General features: G+C 39.8%; 1 protein-coding gene across 14 annotated transcripts in view; it reads right to left on the bottom strand.

Moving 5' to 3' along the window:
- Positions 1-340: 340 nt before the first annotated feature.
- B3galt1 (beta-1,3-galactosyltransferase 1) overlaps positions 341-15,843 on the bottom strand; it is a 548,045-nt gene continuing 532,542 nt past the window's right edge. For all 14 annotated transcript variants that reach the window (XM_029536530.1, XM_029536529.1, XM_029536527.1 and 11 more), the window contains one exon: positions 341-5,332. In XM_029536530.1, coding sequence (XP_029392390.1) covers positions 4,122-5,102 — 981 coding nt within the window. In that variant the 5' untranslated portion in view covers positions 5,103-5,332 and the 3' untranslated portion in view covers positions 341-4,121. The remainder of the gene's footprint in view (positions 5,333-15,843) is intronic.

Raw genomic sequence — 15,843 nt, 5'->3', positions numbered from 1 at the left:
GCTAAGCAGGCTCTCAACAGAATGTCCCTCTGTAGGTGGAATTTGTTGAGGTTTTCAACACACATACTTAATTGGATAGTAAAACACTTCTCTGAAGCCAATGAGAAGCAGGCAAGAAGCACATTTCCTAAACCCAGAGGTTGTCCATAGCTTACTTATTGGACTGAAAGCTCTCTAAGCATACAGCTAATTTGCTTCATGCTTTTATGGACAAGCTCTGAGTTGTTTAAAGCATTGCTTATGTTGAAATTGTTAGGAAGATTATAGTGGGTGGGCATAAACAATCACATCTCCCCAAAAGAGCCATTTGAAAGAAGCAGAAAAACAGGCTGAGTTCTTCTTTTGTTTATTTGTCCCAGGAGTTTAAAAAAAAAAAAAATCAGTCTTAATGAAACTATGATCTTCCTCTTGACAGATGGGCCTGTACAATTGCATCGTGCTTTCAACCAACAGTTTACATTTCAAGAGGAAGGGAAAGAGGATGAATGAAAAGACAGCGTCATCTATTCGTCACATGTTGTAACACCAATACAAAAAAATAGTATTCTGATTAGCAGCTTGATTGGCAACCCTTATAACCCTAAATAGTACTACAAACCCAGAGAGTGCACTTTAACACACAGTTACTTTTGGCAAAACCATATGTACAATTTTGAACAAATAAATACATAAATACAATCATTCATATATAACAATATACCTAAATGTCAATTATCATCAAGTGTCTCTAGTGAATTTTGTCTTTCATTCACAAGTTACCTGTGGCTTATAAAAAGTATCTTCACCTTTACAGAAATGATACAATCAATTCCCCGCTTTGAACGCACATATTAGGAAAGGTAGAAAATGAATTCCACACACTGTACAGAAATATCCCATTGTCTTTTGTTAGAAGAAATTTGATTGAAAAACTCCTTCCGTGATTTCTCTGTAAAGAGTTTGTCTCCCCTCCATTTCTTATCACACAAGGGGTTTTGTTCTTCCATATTTAATTCAAATAAAAAAAATGATCTTCATGTTTTGAATCTGATTATTTAAAAGTACATTGTTGTAGATTGAAACTGCTCCAAAGGGGGTCACAAAGCCACGGAAACGAGGCACCAGAGAGAAAGCATCTTTTCCTCTAAGAAATACATGAAGAGACTTTAAAGATTCGGTGCTGATGTTATCCAGTACATAATGGAGAAATAATGGGGAATCAGACAGTGTTTAGAACAATTCTTTGAGTGACTTCTGGCACAGTGGGGCTGACGTTATTTTAACTGTATTATTGCAGTGCTGGAGGACTGAACCCAGAGCCCTTTGCATGCTAGGCAAGTGCTTTACCACTGAGTGAGAACCCCCAGCCCCAGAATACTGCCATTATTATGAAATATTTTTCTTAAACAAATGCTATAAATGGCTTAATAAATAACCATGACAATAATTTGACCAGCTTCTTGTCATAGAATTAACAAAAGTAGAAAATTAGAGCTTTTCCTTGACAAATTAACCATTTTTTTTTCTTTTTGAACATCCAAAAAAAAAACAACAAAAAAAACCAAACAAACAAACAAAAAAAACCCAAAGAGCGAACAAACATGCTTAAGGCTATTGAGATACTGGACAAATGGCCTTGCCTCGTCAAGTTCCATGCAGAGGAAAATGTTACATATCAAGCAGGTTCTAGCCATACGTACAATTGAGGTGACAAGAAAAGCGCCTTTAAAATATGTACATGTAATCTTGGATGTCTATTTACATGTTTGTCATACGGGCATCATGTAGCATAAAAAAAGTTAAGAAACAGTTCTTTAAGACAAGTGATTTTCTGATTTTTTTTTTTTTTGCTCCTTTTCAAGATTAGGGCTCTATACATACTTCGCACACACATGTAAAGCAATTCATAGATGTACAGACGTGGTCATTATAGTGTGAGATTTTGGACATGAAAAGTGGCTGGGCTGAGCATGGACTAGATGCAAGGCCAGGGCAGGAGACAGAGACTGCACTCAGCTTTGCTGTTGCAGGGCCAAAGAGGCCTGAGGGTGTGAGGCTTTCCAGCCATTGGAGCTCAGAGGGTTTGAGGCCAGATGGTGGGAGGGTGGCTCACCTTGTCTTGCTTCATCTTTTCTTGGGTCACTTGGCACCATCATATTAAAGGATGGGAAGACCTATATCAGTCAGTACTTTGGGGGTGATGAGATACTAAGTGTTTCCTAGCCAGGGGTTATGTGATTACGGGACTCCGTTTACTCCTTTGTCTCTCCAATACTATCAGCTTCTATGGGGGTTTTGCAGAAGTCAAAGTGCAAAGAAAATAGCTCAAATAAGCAACGTTCCCAGCTCTCTTTGCATCACGACAAGGAGTGGTGCATCAATGGTAGATGCACAACTGCGGAGATTTGCTGAGTGCTTATTCGTCTTCTGAGGGAGTAGATTAGCCCTACTTGTTCTAAGGCGTTTTAAGAATACAGGGCAAATGTTTCCTACGATTTAAGTTGTGTTTTGTAAAACCTATGCAAAGCTCCTTCCCCAAAGCAAAATAGATTCTTTTGCTTTAAATATCCTGGGGATATCAAGGCAACTGGAGTGAAAAATTCATCACCAGAAGGAGAGACTGGGGGGCGAGAAACTGAAGCTTCCCCAATCAACTAACATATAGCCGAGGAAACATCAAGTCTTAGAAGAATTAGGTACACCGATAGTTCACAGTCAATCTTTATTTTGGTAAATTGTTATATTAGGATGATGTTGCCACAACGGATAACCATCTTTATCATTACTGTAAATCATTTTAGCATTTAGCATCGTGCATGATACATGGCATTACGTAGCACCGTTTAAACTAAAAGATCTCGATATAATTATTAGCAAATGTGATTTGCTCTCACAGTACCTGTGAGGTAGATTTTTCTTTTTAGCCATTTTACAAGTGAGCATACAGATGTACATCAAAGATGAGATGCCTGTTCAAATGGTCCATATAAATTTGTGGCATCAATGGGATCCCAACTCAGCTTCCTTAGTCTTCCTTCCCATGGATCTCAGCCACAGAATCCCCAGAGCATCTCAAACCACTTTTGCTACTAAACATATGTGAATGCTTTAGACGTTAAGAGAGCATTTCTTCTACTGGTAGCAGGGGCACATCTTTTAATAATATTGGTACTCCTTAACGATGTTCTCATGTGCTTTGCAAATGTGTTAGAGGGGCATTGTACACTATTGCCAAGCTTATGTTAATTAGGATGGATACCTAAATTTGCATTTTATCAATTGTTATTCATTATTTCTGGGCCTCCTACCAACGTGTTTTCTACACATGGAGACATATGCCTGCCTGATCTAAAAACCATAAAATGCACTTAAAGGCATTTATGGAAGGAAACAGGTGAGAGTACTACATTTGGAGTCTCCTTGGTGGCACCATATAATATTTGTTCTGGGGGAAAATTTTTTACTTCCTTACTTAAAGTAGCATTTTATGTACAACTCACCTGCTGAGCAGATTTAATTCTTGTGAGTCTATGCCAAGGTGTTTTCTATACATACAGGATAATTGATCATCAAGTTTACATCCCCATCTATTTCCCCATAGATGCCCTACCCTAGGGATAAAATCAATTATTGGTAGAATCTCAAATTCTGTACACATTTCATGGCAACATATGTAAAAATGTTACATGACAATAGCACACAGCATTAATGATCATATCTAGTGTGTGTTCCTGACTGCATATCTTTTCTGACTTGTTTTGATTTTTTTTTTTTAAAGAAAGAATTACTATTTACGTTTGCAGAGATGGTATGAGGACATTACTGTGAGTTTCTATCTCCTGGCCCAGATCTTTATCTCAGATGCACAGTGCACTAATCCTGGCAGTTATTTAGAGTCACTTTTTGGAATAAATGGCAATGTTTTAGGACCTGAGAATGAAATCTGGCCCTTCTAACTCACTCACTGTTTCTATGGCCAAGCCCAATATGTATAAAATACTGATCCAAGAAAGAACTCGGAACAGGAAGCAAAACCTTTACAAAACCCCTGACCAGTTCATGTTCCCCTGGTGACACCTGTAAATACCAACATCTTAGTTCCCATTTCTTAGAAAAGAAAGTTATTTACATCAACAGAAGTCCTAACATCTCAGATGCTTCTTGCTTGACATGTCATTCCAGATTCTGTGCATTTCTTCTGGAGAGATCTGGTGGACAGTGATGACGCGGCGGTACCTACACAAACTGTAGGCCATTTTCCAGTGATTGAAGCCACTATTCTGGAAAGGGTGTATGCCAAGCTTTCGAAGACACAGTCCCACGTACACATCTTCAAGATGAAGCAGCCTGGTATGGAGCGAGGTCTTATAAATGAGTTCAGCCACATCAGCGGAAAAGACATAGCCAGTCCCTGAACAGAACGGTGGGTAGTTGCTGTCAGGGTACAAATCCCTAGGCATATACCACTTACTGCGGACATCCCTGATTGGCCCGCCATTGATGACGTAACCAGTGAAATACCTTCTTCTTGGCTTGGTAGAGGGTTTCAGGAGTTTATAAATAAGGTTGTCCATGTTCACAAAAATGTCACTGTCAGTTTTCATGACGTACTTGGCTTTTGAACAGAAAGTGGCAACCCATCTCATCCCCATTAAAGTTTTGAGGGTGAGGTTGTGGTAGGAGTCAATGAAGTCCTCTACTATGATGTCATGGAAGATCTGGCTCTCTTGCTCCACCATCTGGTTCAGAACAGGATCAGCATTTTTGCCCAGAAGGAAAAGTGTGGCTATCTTGATCCCTTTGAAGTTATTCTCATCCCCCCATGTCTCTCGGATTGCCTGGCGGGCATCAAATTCCTTGTGTGTGGTGCTGATGAGGATCACGAGAAAAGGAGTGTTTTTCTCACATTTGTTGGGCTCATTTATAAGAAATTCAAAAGAATGTGGGTTTATAGGTCGAGTTCTTATGTTGCCAAAGGTGAAGTTTTTCCTGGCAACTGTTAGGTGACTGAATGGCTTTGAGCCGGTGTAGGATGAAGTAGGTCTGGTTATGCTCAAGTACCAGAGAGCACTGGCCCAGCACACAACGGTCAATACATAGAGGCAGGAGACCTTTGAAGCCATTGTCTTGAGAACACGTTTAATCCAAATGCTGAAGAACACGTCTTTTGGGCACTAGTTTCTTGTCCTCTTGCAAAGGCAGCATAGTACTCGTCAATCTAAAATTCCTGCCGGAGAGGAGTTGGTTGGTGGGTGCCCATGGACTTCACTTGTGGTGTGGCATCATTTTAATTCACTTTACTTTCTTCCAAACCTGCTGGAAGCTCCATGCCTCAGAAATCTTCCTCAGAACTCTGCAAAATCAATAAAGCACAGTTTTATTCATGTTTACCTAGCCATTTTCATATTCTTGAATAAACACAATAAGGGTGTAAGAATTGCCAGCAATGACTAAAGTAAACACGGCCATTCATCTTCATAAGCCCCAAGAAGCCCTGGAAATAACCTCCTAGCTTCTCCTCTCCCATGAACAGAAATTGTTTATGTGTATTGATATTCAATACATGAATACATTGACCTTGAGCACTGGGTGACTCTGGAGTAAAGCTAACATCAGTAACTTCCCACAAAGGGTCTACTTCTTTACAAAAGGCTATTTTTTGCAGTTAGGCACAATTTTTGATCTTAAATCTTTCAGACAAGCTCACATACAATTCAGATTGCTTTCATTTTTCTGATTTTGAGCTTTTAATCGTTTGATTTTTGATTAAAAAAAAAATTTAACCTTTGGGCTGGCGAGATGGCTCAGCAGGTAAGAGCACTGACTGCTCTTTCGAAGGTCCTGAGTTCAATTCCCAACAACCACGTGGTAGTTCACAACCACTAGTAATGAGATCTGATGCCCTCTTCTGGCACGTCTGAAGACAGCTACAGTGTACTTATGTATAACAATAAATAAATCGTTGTGCCAGAGCAGGGCTGATCAGGGAGAGAGTGGGGTTGACTGGAGCCAGCAGAGGCCCTAAAAATTCAATTCCCAACAACCACATGAAGGCCCACAACTATCTGTACAGCTATAGTGTACTCACATACATAAAATAAATACATAACTAAATCTTAAAAAAAAATTAACCTTTAACATTTTTTTAGTTTTCTCCAGTTCTCCATTTGAGAATGTGTTGGTAACTGCTCACAAACTCTTGCTAATACCTGGCTTTCTTAGGGAGAATTGCTGGTCAGTGGTCACAGCTCTTACCATGCAATTCTGCTTTCTCCAAGGCTTTGGAAAATAGACTTATTCTTTGATGGCTGGGAATAAAGTACCTTCCAAAGACACTCGTTTATTGAAAGCTTGGCCCTAGAATGGTAGGACATAGCCGGAGGAAGGAGGTCCCCAAACCATACTTTTGAGGCATATACATGATTCTGGTCCCTTTGTTACTGCCTGCATCCTTTCTTCCACGAAGTGAATAGCAACCATGTCTGCATCCTCCCATGACCATGCTCATCTTTCTTACTGTTAAGTATCACTTAGACATTGGTGGGCTTGGAGGACACTGAGTTAGACCCCTCCCTTATAGTCAACAGCCAAGAAAACAAAGAGTGGGATTTCAAGCCTCTAACAATTGGTCAGAAGCCTGGTACCCGAATCATACCTCTCACGATGGGAGGAGACTTGCCTTGCTGAAGTACCTGGGATCTCATTAGTGGATAACTGTCTACGTCTGGAGCTAGGAATCCTAAACCTTGTGCATATTGTACTTTGGAAGGCTTCCTGATAAGATTGCCTGCTCCTGTATGAGCCAATCCAAGTGTTCTGCCCACTTCTTGAATGCCTATGACAGAGTTTTTCTGATAGAGCTGCATGCACTGAAGACTGTAGAAATGGTATAAACTCTTCCTAAAATGTAGATGGATGCTCTGGTCCCTCTGATGCTCATCTGCCATCTCTCTTCAGACCATGCTTCACTCTTTTGAGCGAACAAATTCTACACTTCCTCTATACTAGACTCACGAGTCTTGCCTGAATTCTTTCAACTATGGTCTCAGGGACCAAGAGGTGTCCAGACTGGGAAATAAGCCAAGAATTATGAAGCCAAACCTCTGACACTATCAACCAAAAGAAATCTTTCTTCTTTGTATGTTGTTCTCTGAAGTACACTGGTTACAGTTACGTGAAACTAACCAAAACATGGAGACTACCAACTAAGCACTCTAGTTATACTGATTTCAGAGTTGTTCTAAATGACATGGAATTCTCTGTTATCAGTGTTCCTATATATTTCTTTGAGGAAATTAGACTGGACTTTTTTATTTGTTCATTTATTCATTTGTTAACTCATTTTGCTGACTGGCATGTCTATACACATGGGATGCTTATAATCAAAGTGACAGTTGAGCTTAAAGTTCACAAAGTCAATGAAGATGTTACAAAAAACAAACTGGTATTCAAATGAAGTTGTTGTTTGAAACAGTAATCCTTTCTAAAACCAGCATTGTTTTCTAGAGCAAAATATGTGTCAAATTACAGGGTCCATTCATGTAAAAAATTATTTCCTCCTTCCTAGTTGGAACAGAATTCAATAGCTCTGGACGGCAAAGGCAGTAATACTAATTTCAACAAAGTCTCCTTCAGAGACAACTATGTGCTTGGCCTGTTTAGTTTTTGCCAACATAGAACCTATATTCTTGTATAAGCTTAGAGCTAACCGTGAGATCAACAATAATTCATTTCTGTTATTGAGAACTGAAGTTTTGTTATTGAACTGAATAGTATAGTGGGTTCAAACCACATAGCTTTTGCATAGTCAGGTCTCCATCCAGTAAGAACTCTGAAATATATAATCCAGTATTTGTAGCCTCCGAGAGAGCATTTCTGCTTTAAGGTGCACTAGAAGCTAATAATGAGAAGGTCAGGATGAATGGCTTCAAGCAAATGAGGAAGTTTGATACTTTAGGGCAAGCTGTTATCAACTTGTGGATCACAACCTTCCACGGGGGTCACATCTCAGATATTCTGCATATCAGATACTTACGTTATGACTCATAACAGTAGAAAAATTACAGTATGAAGTATCAGTGAAAGAACTTTATGGTTGACGGTCACCACAACATGAGGGACTGTACTAAAGGGGTCACAGCATTAGGAAGGCTGAGAGGTAGGAAGAGGAACTGAGGAAAACTAGTAGTAGAGAATGTGAGAAGGGACTTACAGTTTGGGATATACAAATACTGACTTCATTTTAATGGTAATGACTGGTGAATGAGAATTATGATGGTATTGGAAACCCAACTTGACCAAGATTTCATCCTGTATATCCCATTCGTTAATAATATCTTTAAGATCTCTTTGTTCTTACACCTTATCCTACTAAATTGTGAGCCAACCATTACTAAGATGTCACGGGACTCAGAAGCATCTTGGTAAGGAATCAGGTCATCTTCAGGGGAAATTAATCAAACAATTAATGGAGGATTTCTTTAGTTATTTGATCTCTGTTTTTACAGCTCCTTTCTGTCCCTACAGAGTTAAATTACTATTCCCTATTTCACAGCTGTCTTCATTCAAAATTTATCCATTCACTGTGGGGTGACTAACCGCGAATCTACCAATTAATCAAATACTTGAAACGTTTTCTTTTCTTTTCTTTTCTTTTCTTTTCTTTTCTTTTCTTTTCTTTTCTTTTCTTTTCTTTTCTTTTCTTTCCTTTCCTTTTCTTTCTCCCTCCCTCCCTCCCTCCCTCCCTTCTTTCTTTCTTTCTTTCTTTCTTTCTTTCTTCCTTTTCCTACAGAGTGTTGAGAAAGGAGAACTAGCTTTCAAATCCTTGCCTGGGAAATCCTGTGCTAAGAGTTTAGATTTCAAGCAAATAATTAAAATAATTTTCAACATGGAAGTTTTGAAATATATAGGAGTGTACTGGGAAAGAGAGTGTTTGAGAAAAAGGGACAGTATAATAGACCAGGCACAGAAAACTTCCAGAGGCCACCATTCACACGTGCTCCAGGGTGGACTCCATTCTCTGCCCATCCTAGGGTCTAGCAGTGATGGACTAATGAATGGAGACTGTAAATCAGAAAAAAGCTAGGTTGAGGCTTCAAACACAAGTAGGAGTTATCCAGATAATGGTTGCACAGACAAAATAAAGAGCACATTCAAAGAACATGATGTGTCTGAGAGACTAACTTGTAGGGTAAAGCTAGAGGTCAAGGTAGGGAGGAAAGTCATGAGATGTGGGACTATAGAGAGGTGTGGTGGTCCTAGAGTAAACAGCATCCACAAACCTTTCTGAGTGCAAAAGCCAGTTGCTTATTTGTATATTCTAAGAATATGAGGGAGGATTTACCTTCCCCAAATCCCATCCACAGATTTAGGTAGCAATCCATTCTTACACATTAAAGATTTCTTTCTCTTACAGATCTATGTCCTAAAGGAGTAAGGATTCATTTTAGGACATGTTTCAGTGATTTTTTTTTTTTTTGTCTGCAAAACAGGAGTGTGTAAATACAGATAGATGGAGAGTTTAGAAATACAAGAGAGGTAAGTGAGTGTGCGAAGAAAGTTTGTATATTTAAAGATACGCTCCGCAAAAGAAGCAACTCTCTCCCATTGGCAGCTAGCGCATGTGATAAATCCTAGCATCATTACTTAGTTTTCATTTCAGTGGTTCCAAATTACTATTATTTTGAGTTTTGAGACAAGGTTTTGCTGCATAGCGTAAACACCTTGGACTGGTGTTCCTCTTCCTCAGCCTCCTGAGTGCTTGGACCACAGGAATGCAACTCCATACCCAGCTCATTATTTCTCATTTTAAAATGCATATCCCAAGGGGATGGAGAGATGGATCAGTGGTGATGAACATTGGCTGCTCTTCCAGAGGACCCAGTTTGATTCCTAGGACCTGCATGGAAGCTCACAACCACTTGTATACTTGTAACTGTCGGTCCATAAGATCCGATTCCCTCTCTGGCCTCTACAGTCACCAGGCACACAACTAATGCATACCCAGACATGCAGGCAAAACACACATGCATATAAAATAGGTAAAAATAAAATAAAATAAAAAATAAAATAAACTACACATACCAGACCAGGTGCTGTGTGATGTGTGGTATTCTACGGCATTTCACTCTGCTTTATAGATCACCATTCCTTATAGTGTTACAAGAAAGGCATGTCTTCCTCACTTTACAGGTGAGATAAGGGAGGCTCAGACATGTTAAACATCTCCTTCAAGATTGCAGCTAGTAAGTGACCAGAAAAGTGGCATACTCTCCAACTTCCTAAGGCTTGTTGGGATATCCTAGGCTTTGTGGTGGATGGAAAAGCCACCCTAGTCTATGCTGGTACATCTCAGGATGCAGTACTCTTTGTGGTCCCTCAGCTAAACTAAATGTGAAGCACGGACAACCGGAAGTTATCTGGAAGGAGTCTGGGCATTGTAGGTAGGGCAAACACCATATGCAACAGGCATAAAATGACTCGAGCACCAAGGTACTTCATGATTTATCCTCATGCGCACATACTATACCAAGCCAATGCTGTGGGTGTGGGGGTGTTCGATCAGTGGAGTATGCTCATTGCAGAAAGCACATTAACATTTAATGGAGGTGGTGGTGTGGGGTGAGGGAATGCCAATATTTGAAGGAGTTAGAAGCATTCCACAGTGTGTTTCTCTGAAGTCCTGAAGCCCACGTACATATGGAGTGAATCACTGTTTTTATTGACTGTCTTTTTCATCAGACATGAGAACAAATATTGGCACAGCCTCGCACCTCAATCAACACCAAATGCAAGGTAGCATTTATCCAATTAGAAAACATAAACAGAAGCGTGTGAACTATGAAAGGGAACCTGGGTAGAAGAATCTTGAGTGGCCAGCAGGAATGTGTACTTATAGCTAACACATAAGTATTCAAATTCTTGGGTGGTCCTCAGACAAATACCTTTGGGCCAGGAAGTTGCCAGGAAGTAGTGTGACTCAAGATTGAGATAGAGTCATGTGATGCACAGAGCTCTAAAGCTCTGAGCATGGAGATTGATTGGTTCTTTCAAGTAGACAGAGTTTGTCTCAGTGTTTGTGTTTGTCCTTCTGAGTTTGTGAGATGCCAATAAAGATGTTGAGAAACATTTTTTTTTTTTTGTCCTCAAAAACTCAAAGCCAGAGAGATACATTAAAAGTCAAAAGGAGGCACCTACTACTGTTAAGTAGCTAGCCACCTTGAAGGATATTAGGGCTACACCCTTCCCTCCGACACTACAGTTGTAGAAACAAGGACCGGAACTGTAGGATACTACTGGTCAGAGAAATATGGTCTGAATCATATCCTAGGAGGAGACTTTAAGTGCCAGAACTGCCTGCTTATTAATGATAACAAAATGAACCTAGTTCTAGAAGGCCCAAACCTTGTGCAATTCTTATCCAGAAGAATCCTTCAGGGACCGTTGCCTTCTCCATAAGGTCAGCCCACAAGGGCCTGTCAATCATGAGGGAAGCTATCTGGTCTAGAGCCTTTAGAAACAGTACGACATCTACCTACAAATGGATCGGCACAATGGTGTTTCTAGTCATTATCCAATCTCACCCATCCCTGGTAAGCCTGCTTTCCTTTCCTTGCAAAAAACCCATGCCTTCCTAACTACAAAAACAAAACAAAACAAAACAAACAAACAAACAACAACAACAAAAAGGCAAAAGGAGAATCATAACCAGCTGGAGAGTTGAGGGTGGTAGGAGAATCTTGTGGTGAGTTGGAGCACATTTTTAGAATCCTATTTAATGGGCAAGTTAATAAATCAGTAAAACAGAAAGTTGCACACATAGCATCTATCATACCTTTTAGCAGTTTTACCACAACGTTAAGCCACCGAAGACACATTAACTTGTCATCCGTTAAGTACAAATCCCTCCAATAGGAACATTCAGCTAGAACATTTGAAAGATGTTCCCTCCAGGGGCCTCACTGTACTGCGGATTAGCTCAATCACAGAGCTCTCCAGTAAATAACCACCTTCACCTTTCAGGGAGTTAATGGGGCAGAATTTTCAATTTAAGAAGCACACATTTCTCTAAGAAACGGCATGGTGGGTTGCTTGTTACTTTGAATAATTTGATTTTAAGACCCCTGAACTTGTTAAACAAGTATTCTTTTGTTTGACCAGATGGAATCCTAGCAGCGAGTGGTCATTGTCACTAGTGAATCCAGCATACTCCTGTGTCCATGTCCATCATGGGGCACGTAGGGTGAGGACTAATTATTTTGTTCATCTTAGCTGGGATAAACGATGCCCAAAGAGCTTCTGTATATGTCTTTTTAGGTGTTGAAAGCATTAGAAGTTTTAGAGAATGAAAAACAGTCTCTCACCAAGGCAGGTGGGCACCAAGTAATCTAAGAGTCTGAATGGCAGGATGCTCTTAGCCCTTTCCCACTAATCCTCTCAATCCTCCCTGATAGGTCATGCCCACTCCTTTGTGACAACTGCCACTCTGCAGAAATACTCTCTGTCAGGGACCCCAGCAACCACACTGAGCTGGGATGTAGGTAAGCATTCTTTCACTATCCTGCCACTCTATCCATTCCAATCTCTGCAGACTTAGTCCTATTTGTAGAAGTGCTTTCTCACTTAGAATACCCAAGATACATTATGCAAAACACAAGAAAACCAAGAAGGATGACCACTGGGTGGATACTTCATTCTTCCTTAGAATAAGGAACAAAATACTCATGAAAGGATATAGGTACAGAGACAAAATTTAGAGCTAAGATGAAAGGATGGACTATCCAGAGACTACCCCATTCGGCAGTCCATCCCATCATCAGCCACCACACCTAGATACTAATGCTCATGCCAACAAGATTCTGCTGAAGGGACCCTGATATTGCGGACTCTTGTGAGGCTATGCCAGTGCCTGGCAAACACAGAAGTGGATGCTCACAGCCAGCTATTGGATGGAACACAGGGTCGCCAATGGAGGAGCTAGAGAAAGTACCCAAGGACCTTAAGGGGGCTGCAACCCTGTAGGTGGAACAACAATATGAACTAACCAGTACCCCCTGAGTTTGTGTCTCTAGCTGCATATGTAGCAGAAGATGGCCTANTNGGCNATCANTGGGAAGAGAGGCCCCTTGGTCTTGCAAACTTTATATGNCCCAGTACAGNGGAANGCCANGGCCAAGAAGTGGGAGTGGGTGGGTAGAGAAGCAGGGCTGGGGAGGGTATAGGGAACTTTTGGGATAGCATTTGAAATGTAAATAAAATACCTAATAAAAATAAATAAATAAATAAATAAAGAGGAAGGCAAACAACATTCCAAGCAAGCAGAAGTAAGTAATAACATTCCAAGAAGTAAGCAGTTGTAACTATTTTAATATCAGAGAAACCACACTTCAAACCAAAACTGATCAGAAAAGATGCTAAGTGATCATTAAAGGTAAAACCAACCTAGAAAATACTACAATTCTAAACAATTATGCACCAAAACACAAGGCTATCCAAGTTCATTAAACAAAACACCAACACAGCTAAAATTGCACATTTACTCTCAAATAGTGGTACCGAGTGACTCTAATACTCCACTTTCATAATATCATTGAGACAAAAATTAAACAATGATATGCTGGAGTTAAATGGCATAAGAAGTCAAATGGACATAGCAGGCATCTACTAAATATTTCATCCAAACACTAAAGAATATACTTTCTCCTCAGGAGCTCACAGACTTTCTCTGAAATTGATCATTAACTAAGACACAAAAAGAGTCTTAACAGATTTAAGAAAATTGAAATAACATCCTGCATCGTGTCTGATTGCCATGGGGTAAAGCTCCATAGGTATCATCAAGAACAAGATAGCAGAAAATACACAAATTCATAGAAACGAAATGACTTAGTACAGAATGCAAAATGAGTCAAGACAAACATGAAGAAGGAAATTAAAACATTTTAGAACTAAATGAAGTTTGAAACACAACATACCCAAACTTATGGGACACAGTGAAGGAAGTTCTAAAAGCAAGTTCATAGCTCTAAGTGCCTTCATAATAATCAAGCCAAGTAACAAATAAAAATAAATATATAAAACAGGAGAGATCTCATATTAATAACTTATTGACAGACTTGAAAGTCCTAAAATAAGAAGAAATAGTTCCTCTAAAGAAGCAACCATCAAGAAAGAAACTCATGGCTAAAATCAATGAAATAGAAACTATGTATGTATATAAGTAGAAACTATGTATGTATGTATGTATGTATGTATGTATGTATGTATGTATGTATAATGAATCAATGAAATTGTTTTGTTTTTTGAGAAATTCAGCAAGACTGGCAAACGCTTAGTCAAATTAACTGAAAGGTGGAGAGAGATGATCTAAATTCATAAAATTAGAGTTGAAGAGGGAGACATTACAACAGACACTGAGGAAATTCAGAGTCACGAGGGAGAATCTATTCCAGGGCTGCCTTCTGGCTTCTGGAAGGTTGCTGTAGGCATGGCAGCATGATTTCTGCTTTCATTTGCATGTGGTATTGTCCCGTGCATGAGTCTGTGTGTTTCATATTCCCTTCTACAAGGACATTGCCACATTGGATTAGGGCCTTCATAATGACTTTATGTTATCTAAATCACAACCGCAAAAACTGTTCCAAGTAAAATTGCATTCTGAGGTCTGGGCACCTAAGAGTCAACCTGTCTTCCTGAGGGGCCCAGTCTCGCATATTTTCCACTCTCCTGGGTAGCAGCAAGATGAGATACTCTGCCTTGTATGCCTCCCTCCTGCACATTTAATCTTCAAGATTTCAAAGGGTGAAAAACTCATAATTAGTATAATTAGGTGTATGAGTGAAATCAAAGCACCTTCAGTCTGCAACAGAACTAACTGACAAATGAGCCCCATCGGGTGGAGCTTCTAGCAGGCTGCATTAATCCGGCATATGGCTATATTCATGCCTGGCTCCCTTCCTCTCTCTCATTTTTGTAATTATGCTGTAAATAAGCACAGGAGAGGAAGAAATAAAACAGGCTTACCACCAGATACTAGTCCTTGAAGGAACCCAACCAGCTGACTGATTATCCCTTCTTGTCCTAGCATGCTGGCTTCTCTTAAGTAGTTCTTTTTAGCCAATCCCCTACTAGGAAAGAAATCACGCCCTTGTAGGAGTGAGCCCTTGGATGCTGGCAGGAGGAAAAGTTCTGACTCATCAGCTGCTGACAGGTTAAGAGCTAATTTGTTCCCTTTAAAATTTTAATTATGAATCTTCTCAGAGAAGCCCCGGGATTGAACTTACTTAGTCGATCACAAACAATAAGGAAATAGCCTAAAGCAAAAAAAAAAAAACAAAACAAAACAAAAAAAAACAAACGTTCCCCCCCCCAATCAGGGGTTTACAGTTGAAATCATTTATTTTCTTCCCCAGATGGAAAAAAAAATAACAAAACCACTCTGACATTTATAGCAAAGGTCTTCGTGAATCCCCAACCGTTAGAAGAATGGGGCCAACCTGGGAAAGGAGTGTCCAGGTCTAGGATATCTTTGCATGGGCTCAGGGCATTTTGCAAACCATGTTCTAGCTCACAGCAGCTGAGAGTGTGCACTTGGAATTAGAGAGGAAGATTACAGCTTTCTGAAAATCAATGTGTTGCCCTAGTTCTAGAATTCAGAGGGAAAAAAAATTTTTTTTTTTTAAATATCACACAATCCCCTCAGGAAAAAAAAAATGAAAATGAGACCATGCCATTATGTTAAATAAATGATTTGGTTCCTTTGCAGCCATGGGGATTGTATCCTGACTGCCTTAGAGAAGATATTCTTTTTAAAAACAGGCAGGGCAACTACCTATTTAGTTAGGGGCACCTAGAAGCTTGGCCACT

Source organism: Mus pahari, chromosome 3 (assembly GCF_900095145.1).
Source record: "Mus pahari chromosome 3, PAHARI_EIJ_v1.1, whole genome shotgun sequence".
In the NCBI taxonomy this organism is placed as follows: Eukaryota; Metazoa; Chordata; class Mammalia; order Rodentia; family Muridae; genus Mus; species Mus pahari.
The sequence above is the reverse complement of the archived record's forward strand: the minus strand, read 5'-3'. Positions and strand labels throughout refer to the sequence as shown.